Raw genomic sequence first — 19302 nt, 5'->3', positions numbered from 1 at the left:
ATTTTGGCACCGCCAAGCTAACGCATTTGTGCCTATCAAATAAACGAAATGAATAAAAAAGCCAAAGACGACCAAGCGCCATCTTGAGAACCATGCTTTAAAAACGTTATCGCATCCAACATAGGGCTAGCAACACTCACATCTATTTGGGTAATTCCACGCGAAGTGATCAAAAAAAGATGCAAACTTGAAATCGACCTTCACGGATTTGAACTAAATTTGGAGGAATTGTTCATCTAGGGCCAATATATAAAAACCCAAATTTTTGTGTCAATTGAACCACCCCTCGGGTCATGGGAGCACCCCCCGTTTTGGAAAATTGCCAAAACCCTTGATTTTCTTTTGATCATATCTCCGGTTCTATTTACTCTAGAATCAAACCGCAAGTTGGATTTTGAAGAAAATTGTTCAAGAAGTCTAGAAAAAATATTATGTTTTGCCGGCAGTGCTGCCAACTATGGAATTTTTTCAGTTAAATATTAAAAGTTAATTTTTATCTCAATACATATATTTTAATTTTGAAAATTTTAATGCCATCGCGTTCCTCAGACATTTTTACATAAAAAACACTTATCATCCCAATATAATATGAGCGCATCCTGAGATATACCGTTTTGAAGGAAAAAACTCCCACTTTCTCATATAAAAATCCATTTTTATTGGTCAAAATTGAGAAAATCTTCAAACGATCGTAAAAATCGACTCTGATCTGCTAGAAGCAAACCAAAAACGTAGTTTTTCATCATTTCTCGTCTACTTCACGAAAAATTGTGTTTGAACACAGAATAATCAAGTTGGTTTTTTAGTGTTGTGCGATTGCGATTTTATATGGGAAATTGCGGTTTTTTCTATTCAAAACGGTGTATCTCAGGATGCGCTCATATTATATTGGGATGATAAGTGTTTTTTATGTAAAAATGTCTGAGGAACGCGATGGAATTAAAATTTTCAAAATTAAAATATATGTATTGAGAAAAAATTAACTTTTAATATTTAACTGAAAAAATCGCATAGTTGGAAGCACTGCCGGCAAAATATAATATTTTTTCTAGACTTCTTGAACAATTTTCTTCAAAAGCCAACTTGCGGTTTGATTCTAGAGTAAATAGAACCGGAGATATAATCAAAAGAAATCAAGGGGGGTGGTTCAATTGTCACAAAAATTTGGGTTTTAGATATTGGCCCTAGATGAACAATTCCTTCAAATTTGGTTCAAATCCGTGAAGGTCGATTACACGTGCCTTGATCACTTCGCATGGAATTTATTTTTGGGAAAAGAAACGAAAGGAAATAAGTGGAAAAAACGAGTAGGCTTTGGATTAAACTGGACGCGTTTTCGCAACATGTCACGTTTTTTCACGTGCATAATTCAGTTCTCGGTACCTGGGACCTCGGTACTACTAACATTTTACAAAATTGAAACCAATTCAAACGCCGAGGAATACCAAGTAATTGTCCGGATAGAATTTGGAGACAGTTTGTGGTCAATGGTTTAAAGAGTCCTTCGTGTGGAATGTGAAAATTTTAAGCTTCCGTCAAAATTTTGCAAACCGGTTGGGCTGTTTTCGAGAAATTTTCTAATGTTACCTCGAGTTGAAAGGATCGCGCATGGGAATTAAAGCGATGATGTGATTGGCCAATGAATAATGTGTGACGCTGGTGCCCAATCACCCGGACGTATTTCGATGATTATCGCGAGTGATCAACTGGTGCTTGCCCGGAACAAGGCGGATGTGAGTTTGCTTCGATTTCGTTCTTATCAAGAGGAGGCAGGTTTCGGCGGAGTAGTAAATTCAAGATCAACGGATTCTTAAAAAGGTGGACCGAATTTCAAGAGATTAAATGTCAAATGGATCTTACGCTGCTCATAGTTTAGATGAATGTCCATCGCAGCTACTGAAATTCGGTGCGGCCGTTTCTTTCCCTTTCCCTTATGAATCCACTCAAAGGTAAATGACTACCAGTATAAGGTATGAGGGTAAAAGGTAAATCTTGAGCGCAATTAAAATTTCATGATTCACTAAGTACGTGTCAATTCCATGCGAACTTATTCATGGCAAGGAATCGAAAGATTGATAATAATACTGGTATAAATTTGATACTCGTATTATAGTTGAGCGGGGCTTGCCGGCGGGGAAATAACCTCGGAACCCGATCAGAATGAAATAACAAAATTATAACAGAACACAATTTTTGTAACATATTGTGTTATAAATTAGGTCTCGTTAGTAGTTAAAATAACAGAAATTTATAACAAGTAACAATACGAAATATAGTTTTGAAATATTTCTGTTGTGTGTTTCTGATCGGGAATGTACCGGTAGGTCTCTGTCATTCTGAAATGGAAAATTGGCAGAGCTAACACCTTCTACATCCCGAAATCATGTTGTTTGCATGGGGAAGCCAGACCATATGCAGAAAACTTTTTTTTCATAATACCACTGTCGGTCAGTGGGATTTCGAAGGTTAACACACACAAACGAAAGGAAATAAATGTTCCTTAACTTGCTATGTTAATGGTAAGTTATCTAAAAAGGCATTTTAATATGAAAAATACTAGGAAAAAATTATGGCACTCAGTTCGGTTTGGCTTACGCAGGCCATATACAAATGATCTATGATCTTAATTTTGCAGGAGGTACATATTAACTGATTTGAAAAGATCTAATTGTTTCCACTAAATGTTATGTCTATTGGTATCAACACCCATAGATATTCTGAAAAGTTCTTTTAATTTAATAAAGAAAATATCTCCCCCGTTCCCTAAAGGGTTACATGCGCGCGTACCTGATATTACATAGTATTACTTTTTATTTACACTTAAAATCCGACAGGTATGTTTCTATTACTTGTGGGTAAGATTCTATTGTCTTTTCGGTAACAGACCACGTAATTGCGCATTGCGGTATTAAACTCATATTCCCGCAAAGGTAGTAAACGGTGGACTGACGAATTTCGGTTGCTGTTCATGTATGTGCACCACATAACCAAACACATTTTCAGTATGTGTCAACCCTGTTCGTATGTAGGATAATATTTAGTCGATTTTTACAATAGTATTAGTGTCGAACCAAACCAACCGGAGTTCTGGTGGATTTCTGCCCAAATTCAGACTGAAATCTGCCCCAATGTTGGAAGACTTCAGTCCCCTTTTTCTCTGACTAGGTCCGCACGTGAACCAGGCCCAGACTTGGTGCTTAGATCCAGGGTTGCCACTATTTTTCAAAGAAAATCTGGCAGTTCAAATAAAAATGTCTGGTAAAATCTGTCACTTGACAGCGACCTCAAAGTCATCGAAATTTGGCATACATTTTGGATTTCATAGAACATTAATTTATTTTTGTTTTGGAAAATATGACGCAGATTTCCAAAAATTGTGTGTAACAATCTCTATAATTTAAAAATCTGGTAGAATGAGAGGTTTATCTTTTTTCTAGAAGCTCAAAAAACTCTAGCTGTGCCAGATAAATCTGGCATAATGTCATTCCCTCTGGAGTGTAACGTAGAATTCAGAATATCTGGAAAAATCTGGCAAAATTTAAAAAATCTGGCAAAATGTCTGGCTTGAACAAATGTCTGTTCAGTTAGGAAAAATCTGGAAGATTCCAGATAAATCTGAAACATTGGCAACGCTGTTGGCCGCTGGATTCCTAGACCTGTCGTCGTCCCCACCCCCAGCGGTAGCAGTGATCAAATGCAGCACTCATCGCAGCGCATTGTCAACATGCCTGATTGCTACTACTGCTACTGCTACGGCCCGACGTTCGACGAGAGAATGAACTCGAGTGCGTAGTACGAGACGCTATATGCACGATGTTACTTGTCTGGCAAAAAACAACTGATTCAAACATGCACGCGGCACATTTATTTATAACTTTTCGTGTTCGTTTGAGTCACTAAGATGCTTCCTATTGACGGCTCTACCGGGAATAGATTGACTGATGTATGGGAGTTTTCACGTTTCCCGAGATCTATTAATTTTTGCTTGTTTTTCAATAGTGTGCTATTTAAATACAAAAACACTATAGCAATAAAACATAATTTCAGTTAATTCCGAATTGTTTGTTAACCAGAAGGAAATCCGTTCATAAATAACAAAGTTATTAGCGGTCAAAAAAGTGACGCAAACAGGTGACATCGTTTGATTTTAGATTTTAGAATGACACCCTGCCCCAGATAGTGCAGTAAGACATTTTCAACGTCAAAATCCTACAGCTATATAAGAAAAATCAAAATAATGAGCACTTGGAACAATATCTCGACATTTGCGATAAACTGAATATGGCCTGTACTTGCAGATTATAATTCCAAAACAGAACAGAAGATTAAATCCACTCCAAAGAATTTTAAATATTCACTGATTCCAATGGACAAAGGAAACTACGTGACTTTAGTGAAGCATTTGATCGAATCGATATCCCAATGCTACTTTATAAATTAAAAAAGATGGGAATTGAGCCTGAGCTGCTTACGTAGTTAGAATCATATTTTTCCAACCGCCAGCAGATAATCAAATTCAAAGGAAAGCAATCTAATCCAATTGAAGTCACCTAAGAAGTTCCACAAGGCTCTCATTTAGGCCCTCTATTGTTTATTTTATATATGAACGATATTTTCTTCATTCTCAAAAATCTGAAAGTACTAATCTATGCAGATGACATGAAACTGGCATAATAAAAAAAATACATTCCAAAACGTTTTCCACACGTGGTGTCAAAAAGTCTCCTATAACTGACCGTGAAAAATGCAAATCAATCACCTTTAGTCGAAAACGACAAACACCGAATGTTGTGATTACCTTAGGAAGTCAGACTGTAGCAAAATGTGACAGAATTAGGGATTTAGGCGTTATATTAGATTCCAAGTTAAATTTTATTGATCATTATAACACAATTAGTTATCATTTTGTAGATCCGTTTACAATCAAAACATCATATATTGCATATGTGAGGTCGATATTAGAATATTGCAATATCATTTGGTGCCCTTTTTCAAGCACACATGAAGAACGAAAAGAATCTGTACAAAAACAATCCATATTATTTACCCATCGTAAACAAGGCTGGACAGTATTTCCTCTGCCGTCTTATGAAGCACGCTGCATGTTTATCAATATACAAACATTGAAGAATTCGTCGTGATTTTGTAATGCTTTCGTTCATTAATAACATCGTGTCGCATCGTATTGATTCAGCCGAAATTTAATCCAAATTGAACTTTTATGCACCTTCTCGACAGCTACGAAATCGAAGTACACTCGTTTTTTTTTACGCGGTTTTTTTTGCGCGGTATTTTTTACGCGGTTTTTTTTACGCGGATTTTGAAATTTACGCGGTTTTCATTTACGCGGATTTTGAAATTTACGCGGTTTTCATTTACGCGGATTTTGAAATTTACGCGGTTTTCATTTACGCGGTTTTTGAAATTTACGCGGTTTTTGAAATTTACGCGGTTTTCATTTACGCGGATTTTGAAATTTACGCGGTATCCATCAATGAGGTTCCCTTTATCGCGGATTCTTAAATTTAAGTGGTCTTCATTTACGCGGATTTTGAAATTTACGCGGTTTTCATTTACGCGGATTTTGAAATTTACGCGGTTTTCATTTACGCGGATTTTGAAATTTACGCGGTTTTCATTTACGCGGATTTTGAAATTTACGCGGTTTTCATTTACGCGGATTTTGAAATTTACGCGGTTTTCATTTACGCGGTTTTCATTTACGCGGCTCGTATCCCCCGCGTAAAAAAAAACTTGAGTGTATATTTTCAATAACTCCATATCGTACAAACTAGGTAAAATATGGCTCCATGAATCGAATGATGGCTTTTTATAAGCACTATTACGAATCAATTGAATTTACGATGTCCAAACTAAAACTAACACAATATTTTGTTTATAAAATAAATTCTAACGTATAGGAAAATGATTCTGTAAAAGTTGAAATTGCTTTATTCATAATAAAATTACGTAAAATTACGTAAAGAACCTAATAGAAAAAGGTGTTCATTTCACGAGGAATGTAATGCTGATTTCGTTTTCAGATCAGCGTTGCTCTAGGTTCGCTCGGAACTGTTACTTTTACATGGATATTGTAAACATTAGAGCGAATCTAGGGCTACTCGATTCTAAAACCGCAAACAGCATAAGTTTTCTGAAAGGGAACGTAGCGCTATCTGTTTTCAATCGAAGCATGAACAGCGTAGCAATGAATGAATATTATAGTAGTGAATATCAGTTAGATTTTCAAGTGACGGCGAACAATATTCAGTCAATGGAAATGAATAATTTTACCTCTGTTTAGGAAGTGAAATTTGTTGGTGAACAACTCCAGCAGGCTTTTCCATCTACCAACAATGTCGAAAAGACTACGAGTCGAATGATAGTAAGAATTAAATAAATAAAGAAGCCGATTAATAAACATGTTTCAGAATACAGCATAAACAAACATAAAACCGTATTTTTCCAAAGACCCACCTCACTGGCTCATTGCAAAGCAACACAATTAGCATGATTTTACAAACAGTGCAGCGATACTTACCGCTCCAGATCCAATGGAATAGCAGTCACATTCAAAAACTGACACGCGATCGCCTTGTGCAGCAGCGTATCAATCGGGGTCAGCTTCAACTGACACACGTAAGGACTATCGAATAGCTTCATGTATTGCGGTGTTAACCTCCGCTGGTAGCCCAGTGCTAGCACCGTGATAACTTGAGGCATTTTCCAAAGAAATTCGAACAACTCAAACGATTCGTCGTCCATAAATTCAACATCATCAATGATCAGTACCCACAGGTTTTGGAAAGCCTGTTGAAATAGACAGCCAGCAGCTTTAAGCGCCTATCAGTTAGGCAACCGACAGACACATGCTGCCAGTCACAGTATCAACCCGATTTTATGTACCCTAATCATACCTTTTGACACAGCAATTCAAATAGTTTTTTCCTCATAGCATCTTGTTCGGGCTTGTTCATCATTCGCAGAATATCCGTCTCCGCGAACTCAGTGTCCAGTATTTCGTTGAGCAGTGCCAAATGCTGATTGAAGTTGTACTCTTTAAGGTACTGTTTGACCCGATTTTGTCTTGTTATGCTGGTGATAGTCTCTGTGAAGCCGAGTGGCCTTGAGAGGTACAAACAGGCAGCCGAAAAGGGTTTCTACAGGAAAAGTTAATCTTAAGAAGATACAATGTTTATTAATAAATAATTTTACTTTAACATCGTTCATCGATAGCGTTAATCTAAGCGTACTAATTTTTTTGTTCTTCAAAGAGATGTGAAAAATTTCATTCAAAAGGCGAGTTTTTCCCATTTGAGCTTCGCCTCTGACTAACAAGCAGCTTTGATACGTGTATTCTTGAATTTTACTTTGATCGTTTGCGGTCATATGTTGCGTGAGAAATAGACCATCATCTAGCATCTCTTGAAACACTTCGAGAATTTCATTCCTTCCAACTAAAGGGTATTCATATTCTATCGGTTTTACCATTTCTCGTTCGCTGTGAAACGAAATAAACAATATCAGTTTCACCCAACAAACTTTCGCAGCTGTGACTAACGGGATAATTTCCTTGAACTCGTAGATAGGTCCCACATTTTGCAGTCCCTTCAACTCTATCGCTTCTTGCAGTGTAAAGTGTACCGGATCTAGCTTGCTCATCATGAACGTATCCTTATCACAGGTAACCTTATTCGGGTATGCCATCATCAAGCGAGCCGCTTTATTTACCGTAACGCTAATAACTGAGTACTCACGGCGCACGAAATGGCCAACAACTCCACAGTAAGTCATTCCTGTAGTAACGCCGATCGATGCCGAGAGCACTTTTGGATTAACTTTGTAAAGTTCGCGAATTTCCGCAGCACAACGTAAAGCCAATTGACTATCCAGGTCATGTTTATATCCTCGTAGACCGAAGATAATTAAGAACATCACGTCTTTATCGAATAAGGATACTTTGTTAACCGTTCCTTCGTAGGTGTCTACAAGACTGGGGTAAATTATTAGAATAAATAGTTCAACCGATAATGAAAAAAAAAACTTACGCAGTTAAGGATGTTAAAATAGAATTAATTTCGTAAATTACTGGTAGTATATCCTTCGGTCTTAGTACAATGTTTAGGAAAACGGTTACAATCTGACGCATCTCTGTTAAAAATTCCATTGGCTCTTCATTGTCAATCGCATAGAGAATCGGTTTTATCAAGAACCTCCGTAGAGAAGAAGATATCACACGAGTTCCTACATGCTTAAGACTGGGTCGAACTTAAACGAAATCGTTGATGACAATCTATGAAGAATAAATCCTCTATCATAGACTTACTTCCCAGGGTTTCGGTGTCTAACTTCATTTCATCGGCACCAATCATAATCTCAGAACGATCATCATCCATGCGGTCTTCTTGTAGCATATCGAATATATTCAAACGTTGAGTCGACCGCCAATCACTTGTGAAGCCTTTGATACGAAAGTGTACCCTGTCCTCACATTGTTCCGAGATGTATTCATTATCGTGAATATAATTCCATGCTATATTTTATCATTAGGCAAATTATGGTTCTCAGTCAGAGATACAAACACATCTCATAGTTACGTACCTAAGTAGTTGACAATAATTTGGCCTGCTTCGGCGATACGTTCCGCAATTTTCACCTTCCAAACCGGCTGTCCAATCACGACATAGTGGGAAAAATTTTCGGTACCAATCAGCGAAAAGTAAACCTCTCCGGCTGAAATCGCAATCTTCACCCTCAGCGTTACTCCGACCTCCGTTTCATAGGCTCCAAAAGACTTCTGAATGATGATTGCCGTATCGATGGCACGATGGGTAGCATCCGGCAGAGAAACGGACGAAGTGACCTTGAACAGTACTAGAAATGCATCGCCGGAAAACTTCAATATATCGCCTCCGTGGGACAAAATCTCTTGTACCATCGCACCGAGGTACGAGTTCAATACTTGCGAAAGCTTGGAGGCTCCTCCTTTGCCAGGTTGGTTGAACTTTTCCGAAAGATCCGTAAACCCTGTGCGGCGCGAACAGAGGTTGAATATTTAATATCGTGATGATGATTTATTTAGACTACTCAAATTAGCTACTATCATGGATTTCTTGGCCGAGTCTTACAATTTGCCTCAGTTAGAATGCGGAAGTCAGAAATCTATCTCTAAATTAAGATAAGTTTCACGAAGAATAAATGCTTAGTCATTGCCATTGATCAGCCACCACCTTGGCAGACGTTCATCCGCCCATCTAAACCCTGTCAAGATGAGGACCTACTAAGCCTAACTGTTCGTATGTACTAGACCATACAGCACACCAGTTTCTTCCACAAGCAGGCGCCGATCAGTTCCAGTTTCGCATTATTCTGTACGGGACTCTAATAATGTACAGACTTTAGACAAACGACGTCTAAATCAAAAACTAAATAAGGGCTACCGCGCAAATAAGGAACAATGCATAGATGAAGAAAATCTAACCACATAACTCATTCCTGTATTAGTCAAATTCTGATAGTATTTTCAATTCAAAGATAACATTGCTGAAGAAGCTCTATCTGTGAATTGGATGATAAGAGAAGCGGACGAAGTTAGCCAACTATCACCCAAACGCCTCGGGAAGATATTTCGTTCGTAAACCATGAAAAAACATGTTCAATTTTAGATATCATTTCCATTTATTTGCTATCACTCTGCGAGCACATGTTTCGGATTGCGTGGTCAGTTTGCAATATAATTTTAACGCGCACATTCGATAGTGTCATTTCGCCGAAGGTTATATCACAGGTACCAGGCATTTAGGCTAGAACAAAACTTCCTTCAAAGCCTGTGTAAGCTTTTAAATTGCCAACTGTTTGGTACACGTGTTTGTCAGCTGCACTCTAACTGCATTGCACCGATCACTGCGCCACCTACAAACGTTTGCCAAACGTGTTTGACGTCTCGTTTTTTTCCGAATTTCAGTAGCGGATACTTACACACATTTCTAATCGGACGGACAGAACATGCTTCGTAAAACCCGCTTCAAATATATTGGAAAGTAAAAATCACATATAAACTTCGTACATAAAAATCGGAATGGGGTTCTCCTCTGTTAGTCGGATAAAAAAAACTTTAGTATAAAAACCACAGAAAATATATCCGATTCATAAGAAGTAGTTTTGTTTAGCCGACTTTTAAGCTCGAACGTCACAATATACGGAAGATCCTGCGTACGAAGTATTTATTTTTAATCGCTTCTTATACGGGAGGATGATCCTTGCCGATTCTTGCGATTAACAACTTTTTGAATGATTCTTATGGTGAAGGATCTAAGTCTATTTCCGGTTTGTTACATTCTAATATATTTTAAGCGAATTTTACGAAGCATGTTCTATATATGTTCAATTTTCGCTCGCTCAAATCTCAACTGAGCAATATAACTTCATTCTAGGCAGATCAACAACTAGAAACGTAGTTCAGCTGTCATTGCATTAACAATATGGGACATTGTAAGATGACGTCATACGATAAAAAATGTCCGAAACAATGACAGCTCAGCTTGTTTATACGGTGTAAGAATTTAAATCAATTCGAACACAGTTTCTTGCACTGGGTGGAATCAATAATTTTCTAAGCCCATGTAAACAAGCTCTCTGAAGTGTCCGAAAAGTGAGGTTATACATTTTCATGCAAGGTTCTATAACGGCCCTAATGCGTTCAATATTTTTGTCAATACTAGAGAGTAAAACTATTGTATAAATAACGTAAAAGAGTTGTATTGACGATGTGCACTTCAAAGGGATTGACGTCATAAAGCAATATCGTCAAGGGACATAAATTACGTAACCCAAAAATTGCCCAAAATTGACTCCCCCTCCTCCCATACAACAAAGTACAGTTAGACACGGTATTTTTTTTTTTTTACAATGGAGAAGACCTTTATGTCCTAGCCCAGTACACGTGCTAACGGTAGGGTCCAATCTACCACACTGGGTGCACTGGGGGCGTGTCGGACTCGAATGGTGACCAGCCATTAATACCGACTAAACTCCATTGGGCTCCGCCATCATTCCTCCCAGGAACTACCTCTCGGTATTACTTCTGGGGGGATGGCTGTACTAAATGTACTCATTCACTCTCACTCACGCGATCATACATCCTGTATGAGGCTTACTTGTGTGCTCTCTCAATCACACTTTGATTCACTCTCAAACACTCCCACATGAGGCTGACTTTTGTGGTCACCTTTTACGTTCCATGCGAGGCTGACTTGTGTGCTCACCTTACTCATTCCTTGCTAGGCTTACTTTTGTGCTCGCCCTACCCATCCATGTGAGGCTGACTTGGGTGCTCACCCTATCACCTGATTCACTCTCAATCGTGCCACTCTATTGTACCTTTGTCACTCCCTCTGGCATCCCATGTGGGACATTTTTCTTAGGCCCCACTTCTGACATACCATGCGAGGCTGACTTTTGTGCTCACCTTTTTCATTCCTTGCTAGGCTGACTTTTGTGCTAGCCTCTACCAACCTGTGAGGCTGACTTTTATGCTCACCCTTAACATGCAGTGTGAGACTGACTTGGATGCTCACCCTTTCACTCCTCTGCCACGCCATGAGGCATCGATAGCTTAGTTCCAACATACTACGCTACGACCCTCCCGTCTTGGCATGAGGCAGTCCACTTATACGCCTATACACTCACTCTTCTGTCTTGCTTCGGGGTGGCTGGGTTTACCCCTTACGCGGTTGCCATTCGCTGCGCCAAACCTGCCTCGGCATGAACAGACCATTCACTCCCTTTTTTTTTTGCGCTTGGCCTTTTTTGCTCCAACTAACCAATCACTAGTTAGCCGTGCCCGCCGTCTGTTGCTCGGTTCGCCAGATTACCTGTAGCCTACTGGCAATCTGGATGGTAGCAGCCGAGACTGCGTTCCACTTCTCCACCGTTTGACACATCCGCTGAATAAGGGTATCAGGGGTTGTGTCCCAGCCACAGACGTCAAGCATTGCTCTTCTTTCGACGTCGAACCGATGACATACGAACAGTATGTGTTCGGCAGTTTCATCTACACCTGGGCAGTCCGGGCAGACTGGGACCTCCGCGTGCCCGAACCTGTGGAGGTACTGACGAAAACAGCCATGGCCTGACAGGAATTGTGTCAGGTGGAAGTGAACTTCCCCATGGGGTCTTCCCACCCAGCTCGATATGCTAGGTATCAGCCGGTGGGTCCACCTACCTTTCAAGGAGTTGTCCCACTCACGCTGCCATCTGGCGACCGAGGTCACCCTGGTGCGCTCGCGGGCTCCTCTATTTCCACGTAGCTCGAAGCACTCCTCATCTTCCCGAATGACCAGCCCGACTGGCATCATGCTCGCTATCACGCAGGATGCATCGTGTGATACCGTGCGGTAAGCAGATATCACTCTGAGGCACATCACGCGGTAGGTGCTCTCCAGTTTCTGTAGGTAACTGGTTACCCTCAGTGCTCTTGACCATGACGGGCCGCCGTACCTGAGGATAGATACGGCAACGCCTGCCAGTAACCTACGTCTACTGGCGCACACCTTTGAGCTGTTGGACATCATTCTCGATAGTGCCGCAACAGCAGTCGACGCTCTCTTGCACGTATAGTCGACATGGCTGCCGAAGGTCAGCTTGTCGTCTATAATGACTCCGAGAGATTTCAGACTTCGCTGTGAAGTGATCGCGACTTCTCCCACATGGATAACTGCATGTTGTGCCGACTTGCGGTTGTTGACGATAACTACCTCCGTCTTATGATGAGCGAGCTCCAGGCCTCTCGCGCTCATCCATTCCTCCACCGTGCTAATCGCGTGTTCTGCGGTTAGTTCTACCTCAGGAATGACTCCCCGTAGACCTCCAAGGTTACGTCGTCGGCAAAGCCGACGATCTTGACCCCAGGAGGGAACTTCAGTCTCAGAACCCCGTCATACATGAGGTTCCATAGCACCGGGCCTAGGATCGAGCCCTGCGGGACTCCGGCGGTAATCGGAACCCTTTTCTGACCGGCATCGGTCTCGTATAGCAGTACGCGGTTTTGGAAGTAACTTTCCAGGATCCGGTACAGACCCACCGGTAGGCTAAGCCGGTGTAACGAGAGCGCAATGGCATCCCAGCTTGCGCTGTTGAATGCGTTCTTCACGTCAAGTGTCACTAACGCACAGTATCGAATACCTCGCCTTTTTCGTTGGATCGCTATCTCGGCAGTATTTATCACTGAGTTGAGAGCGTCCACTGTGGACTTACCCTTCCGAAAGCCAAACTGGTTGCTTGACAGACCGTCCGTACCTTCCGCGTACGGGGTGAGCCTGTTGAGGATAATCCTCTCAAGCAGTTTGCCAGTCGTGTCTATCAGACAGATTGGTCTGTACGCCGATGGGTCGCCTGGCGGCTTCCCGGGCTTCGGAAACAGCACCAGTTTCTGCCTTTTCCATCTATCGGGGAAACGGCACTCGTCAAGGCATCTCTGCATAGCTAGCCTGAACATGTTCGGGTTCGCTATGATCGCTGCCTTGAGAGCGTTGTTTGGAACTCCATCCGGCCCTGGAGCTTTGTTCATTGCTAGGGATTTAGCCACTGCGAGTAGTTCTTCATTCGTCACTGGAGCCACCATTTCGACCGTGCCCGCACTGTCTCGTAGTGCAGGTGGCCAGGGGCTTGTGGCTCGAGACGGGAAGAGTACTTCGATAATCGTTGCCAACCGGTCCGGAGACCGTTCTGGGGGTGAGGAGCCCCCTTTGGTCTTGGCCATCACAATCCGGTAGGCGTCACCCCACGGATTCGCGTTGGCACTCTCACACAGGTTGTCGAAACACGCTCTCTTGCTGCTTTTAATAGCCTTGTTAAGGGCTAATTTCGCAGCTCGAAACACTTCACGGCGGTTCTCTCTTGCATCCTCGGTGCGAGCTCTTTGCATCCTACGTCTAGCTCTGAGACAGGCTGACCGTAGAGCTGCAATCTCGGCACTCCACCAGTATACCGGGCATCTACCGTTTCTTGGCAGTGTTTTTCTCGGCATAGTGGCGTCGCACGCGCGTGATAGAACAGCTACCAGCGCATCCCCGCTTAGACTGTCGGTGTTGGCCTCCAGTCCCAGGGCCGCGGTGAAAGCTTCGCTGTCGAAGTGATTGGACTTCCACCCGCGTACCTGACAGGGATCTCCCGCCCTCGGATGCTGCACACCATAGTTGATCTTAAAGCGGATTGCTAAATGATCGCTATGGGTGTAGCCTTCGTCTACCCTCCATTCCATGCCTGGAGCCAGACTCGGGCTGGCAAAGGTCAAATCAATCCACGCCTCCACTCCGTTTCTACGGAATGTACTAGCGGAGCCATCATTAGCTAGCACAGTATCGAGTTTCGCAAGCGCTTCCATTAGCGCTTGACCCCTGCTATTTGTACAGCGGCTGCCCCACTCCACTGCCCAAGCGTTAAAGTCTCCCGCTATTACTACCGGTTTCCGGCCCACGAGGTCCGACGAGAGCCTGTCGATCATCTGGCAGAACTGTTCTATTGGCCACCTTGGTGGGGCGTAGCAGCTGCAATAGAACACACCATTGATCTTGGCAATCGCCACACCCTCGGCGGAGGGGTGTATTACCTCTTGAACCGGGAACCTTCCCGTTGTACAGATTGCCACCATTCCAGACCCGTCCGACACCCAATTGCCGTTGCCGGCAGGGATGCTGTACGGGTCTGATAAGAGGGCGACATCTGTCCTCGACTCCGAGACCGACTGCCACAGCAGCTGTTGGGCTGCTGCACAATGGTTAAGATTTAGCTGTGTGACTCTCACGGCTTCTTCTTATTTAACTCGCCGAAGGGACACGAAGGTCCGCCCATAGCATGTTTATGGGCTTGCTTCTTAGCGGTGCAGATAAGGCACTTATATGCCTTATTGCACCCCCGCTCTTTATGTCCCTCCTCGCCGCAGCGACGACATAGCTTGCTCCTATCTATGCCTTTGCATTCGTATGCTTTATGGCCGGATTCGAGGCACCGATAGCACCTATCCACTGAAGGCGGCTGGGGTATACTAATAGGGCATACCGACCAGCCGATCTTCAGCTTCCCTTTCTCGGTTACCTTTTTGGCATCCGCATTCAGTAGCCTGAGGTAGGCTACTTGGGTGCCAGAGGGTCCGTCTCTCAATCGCACAGAGGCCCGCTCGATTGTGACGCCGCAGTGCTCCTTGACGGCTGCGACGACGTCTTCTGCGGTCGTGAACTCGTCCAAGTGCTTGCACTGGAGAGTTGTTAGACACGGTATACACTGATCTAAATGTGTGTTGATCATTCTCTGTTGCCAGCCTACAATAAGCAGCTGAGTGCCGTTTCTAGTTTCACTGAATGACTTCAGTCGTGCCTTAAAAATTGGTTCTCATCTGCGAAAATTCGAAACACAGAGTCCTATAGTTTTACCAATACATCGGGTGTGCATCAAGCATAGGGGTATCATCCCTAGATATACAGACTTTGACAGTAATCGACATATAATGGGCCTCGCCGTTTCTAGGCCCATGTCGCCCATGCTATTGCATTGGGTTGTTTTGATTTTAAAAAAGGCAGCCGGGGCCTGGCGTCAAGGGATCAATCTTGGATCTTTGTTGTTTACCATATTCTACAGCGATATTAGCTTTACTATATTGATTGGATGCAAGCTTATTGATGCGGATGATATGTTCAACTGGTAAAAACTATAATCACAGACTATATTGAGCTGCAGCGACGCTTATATGCTTCTATTGACGTTTAGTATATCCAAATACCCCGTGAATTCTTTCACCCGCTCGAAAAGCCCAATCTTATGGAACTACTCTTTCTCTGGGAAAATTTTCGAAAGAATATCAATAGTTAGAGAGCTGGGTATTCAGTTGGGTTCCAAACTTTCTTTCAGAAATCGTCTTTCCCACATCATAGCACAGGTAAACAGAAGCCTTTATCTTAATATTATATTTTCAAGGAGTTTACCCAACCGTACCGCTTGGGATCGTTGCACTTTTCTCTTGTTTGTTCCATCATGGTAACACCTCATCTATCGTGAGGGGTTCCTATAACGAAGATTTGATTAACAAGTTCGAAGCAATGCAAGCTTGATTAATCCGTTATTCTCTTAGATATTTACCAAGACGGAATCTAGTTGAGTTACTAGCAGACACACAGGTCAACATGGTTTAGTTATTGGAAAACTAAGGATCACTTCGGAAGTAATTTACTGCGTAGAATCCGAATCATGGGTCAGGAATGGCCCATCAAGTCAGGATTCTGATATATTTAAGGTTATGTACCCGAAAAACGGCATTTTTTTTCTACTTTTGAGATTATGTACTAAACAAAATGTCTGGTCTCTTTTTCCAGTTATACCAATTCCAAGTTGAAGAGATCTTTTTTTCGATCCATCGACTTTTTTCGCAAAGTTATGGCTATTCGATGTTACGAAATATATTCCTTACTTGTTTTTTTAAGCTAATTATACCCATACCAAAAGTTATAGTTGTTTAAATACGTTGTTGTTCATAAACAATATGGACATGAAGAGATTAAATAACCTATTAATTTTGAGAGATGGAGGCTTATTTTGAACCACAAAACATCTTGTTTTGAGACAACAAATAGCTTCCAAATACCTTTCATCAAGACGCACGAAGTTATCTATGACTTGGTCGGTGTTAAGTCAGACTGGACTAAGTCGCAAAAAAATGAGATGATGATAGTATTGGATAAAAAATTCATTTCACTCTTACCAGATTTTAAATATGTTGTATTAAGCAAGAATAATGGTAAAAATAAATTTCGATTTTTTTTTCTTCGAAACCAAGTGGAACAGTCCTGGTACGGGTCAGGTGGATAGTTTGGGTAATGGCTGAGCTGGTGGGTGGGTGGGGAAGGTTTGAAAGGTTATTCGATCGTAGTGTCAAGTATACCAATCTGTGAATCATCCGTATGGTAATGTGTTTGTGACGGATCCTAGCGCGAATGTGACTCCGCGTATATAATTCGATTTTGTAACCGTATTGCCATTTGCATATTTGTGTGTGTGTTCTAAAATGATCGCGCGGCCCGTGAATATAATACTTAATTTTGGGGTGCGTTTCAGATTCTAGAAGAGATTCCCCTGATATCACTGGATTTCCCGATCATGTCGAGTTGTCTAGTAGATATGAGCGTTATTTTTTTATTGGTCCAACTGAAGGCATGAATCTAAGCCGTTAAGAACGAGGACGATTTCGCGAGCGGTGGGTTAATGCTTGAGATCGCGTTTGGAAATTTGTTCTAAAACGTTCATTTAATTCTCGGGATGTTTTAATGTTAGCGAGATCGCGGGTGTAAATATGCGTGGATGATTGCAATGGCATTTTCGCGTTTGTGACCCGGTTTGTATTATCGCGAAAGCTAGGGGCGTTTGTTAGTGTATATGAAAAAATATGCAATTGATTGTGTTAGTTTGTGTTATTATGAATCTAACTTAAAATATAGTAATAAAAGCAAAAATAACATGCCGAATTAAAAGAAAAAAGATATCAAAAGATATTAAGTAGAAGCGTAGGGGAAAGAGGGTAACAATGGAACTATGAAAACGTATTGTTTTCATAGTTCCTCACGGAGTTTTTCCCTTCAAAACGGTATATCTCAGGATGCGCTCATATTATATTGAGACGATAAGTATTTTTATGTAAAAATGTCTGAGGAACGCGATGGCATTAAAATTTTCAAAATTAAAATATACGTACTGAGAGAAAAATTAACCTTTAATATTTAACTGAAAAAATTGCATAGTTGGCAACACTGTCGGCAAAAAATAATATTTTTTATAGACTCCTTGAACAATTTTCTTCAAAAGCCATCTTGTGGTTTGATTCTAGAGTAAATAGAACCGGAGATATGATCAAAAGAAAATCAAGGGTTTTGGCAATTTTCCAAAACGGGGGGTGCTCCCATGACCCGAGGGGTGGTTCAATTGACACAAAAATTTGGGTTTTTATATATTGGCCCTAGATGAACAATTCCTCCAAATTTTGTTCAAATCCGTGAAGGTCGATTTCAAGTTTGCATCTTTTTTTGATCACTTCGCGTGGAATGACCCATATATATATATATATATATATATATATATATATATATATATATATATATATATATATATATATATATATATATATATATATATATATATATATATATATATATATATATATATATATATATATATATATATATATATATATATATATATATGTGTGTGTGTGTGTAAGCAAGTCCTTTGTTCTCAATTAAAGGTATTTAACAAATTTATCAGTATAACTAGAGTCATGAGAAAACACACCTCAAATCCAGTGAAAAAATATTTCTGGTGGAGTGAAGAAATCCAAAAGTTCAAATGTATAGTGGAAGGGTGCAAAACAGGTGTACTATCTAGACATGATACATCTAATTTGAATCGTCATATAGCTCGAAGCCATCCGAATATTGCCAATCAACTAGGAATCAAACTCAAAGGAATTAATGATGAAGATAGAAAACGCAGAACTGACGTACCAGCCGCAGCAACACGTGACCAGAAGCGAGTCAAAGTTTCCGTGACAATCGATGAGAATGAATTTAAGGAAGGGCTCATAGAACTTGTGACGATCCACTCCACGCCTTTCAGGTTATTCAATTCAGCACCATTCCACAAGGTAGCGGGACAATTAGCGGGGGCAATCAATATGACCGTAAATGAATCCAATACATCTAGGTACGAAGACATATAATCGACAGTTATGGCTTTTCTATTCACACCTAGGCTACATATTCTAGGTTTGTGAAAGATGTGACAAATATAACTAGGACAATTATTTCGCAGTCGCTTAAAAATCGCATGTTTTCGTTAAAAATCGATTCGGCCACTCGAATGAACCGGCATATACTTGGCATAAATGTTCAGTGTATTGAAGAAAGCTCGGTGAAGGTTTACACTTTGGCAATGACAGAAGTTTTTGATAAACAAACGTCTGAAAATTTATGTGCGCACATCAGAAGAGTTTTGCATGAATATGACCTTTCACTGGCACATGTGTACGCAGTAACAGCAGACAATGCAAGAAATATAACAAAATCTATTAAAAAATTAAATATTGCGCAGGAAAGCGAATTATTACAAACTTTTGATGATCAGCAATTGTTATATAGAAAATATGAGGATGAAGAAATAGGATTTGAAGATATTGAAATTAGGGACGAAAATGAAGGAAAAGACTTTTTTGATAATATTTTAGATGACGAGATTGACCTAGATAGTAAATCTTGCATTCAAAAT

The 19302-nt window shown here is 40.9% G+C and overlaps 1 protein-coding gene across 5 annotated transcripts in view; it reads right to left on the bottom strand.

Moving 5' to 3' along the window:
• Positions 1-19302, bottom strand: part of LOC131681413 (adenylate cyclase type 10-like) — a 75253-nt gene that overhangs the window by 15552 nt on the left and 40399 nt on the right. For all 5 annotated transcript variants that reach the window (XM_058962188.1, XM_058962183.1, XM_058962185.1 and 2 more), the window contains 7 exons: positions 8602-9027; positions 8327-8533; positions 8049-8268; positions 7562-7993; positions 7216-7501; positions 6918-7160; positions 6542-6810 (listed from right to left, as the gene is read on the bottom strand). In XM_058962188.1, the coding sequence (XP_058818171.1) occupies positions 6542-6810; positions 6918-7160; positions 7216-7501; positions 7562-7993; positions 8049-8268; positions 8327-8533; positions 8602-8938 (1994 nt within the window). In that variant the 5' untranslated portion in view covers positions 8939-9027. The remainder of the gene's footprint in view (positions 1-6541; positions 6811-6917; positions 7161-7215; positions 7502-7561; positions 7994-8048; positions 8269-8326; positions 8534-8601; positions 9028-19302) is intronic.

The sequence above is a fragment of the Topomyia yanbarensis genome, chromosome 2 (assembly GCF_030247195.1).
Source record: "Topomyia yanbarensis strain Yona2022 chromosome 2, ASM3024719v1, whole genome shotgun sequence".
Classification (NCBI taxonomy): Eukaryota; Metazoa; Arthropoda; class Insecta; order Diptera; family Culicidae; genus Topomyia; species Topomyia yanbarensis.
Note: the sequence above shows the minus strand (reverse complement) of the source record. Positions and strands in the feature narration are given on the sequence as shown.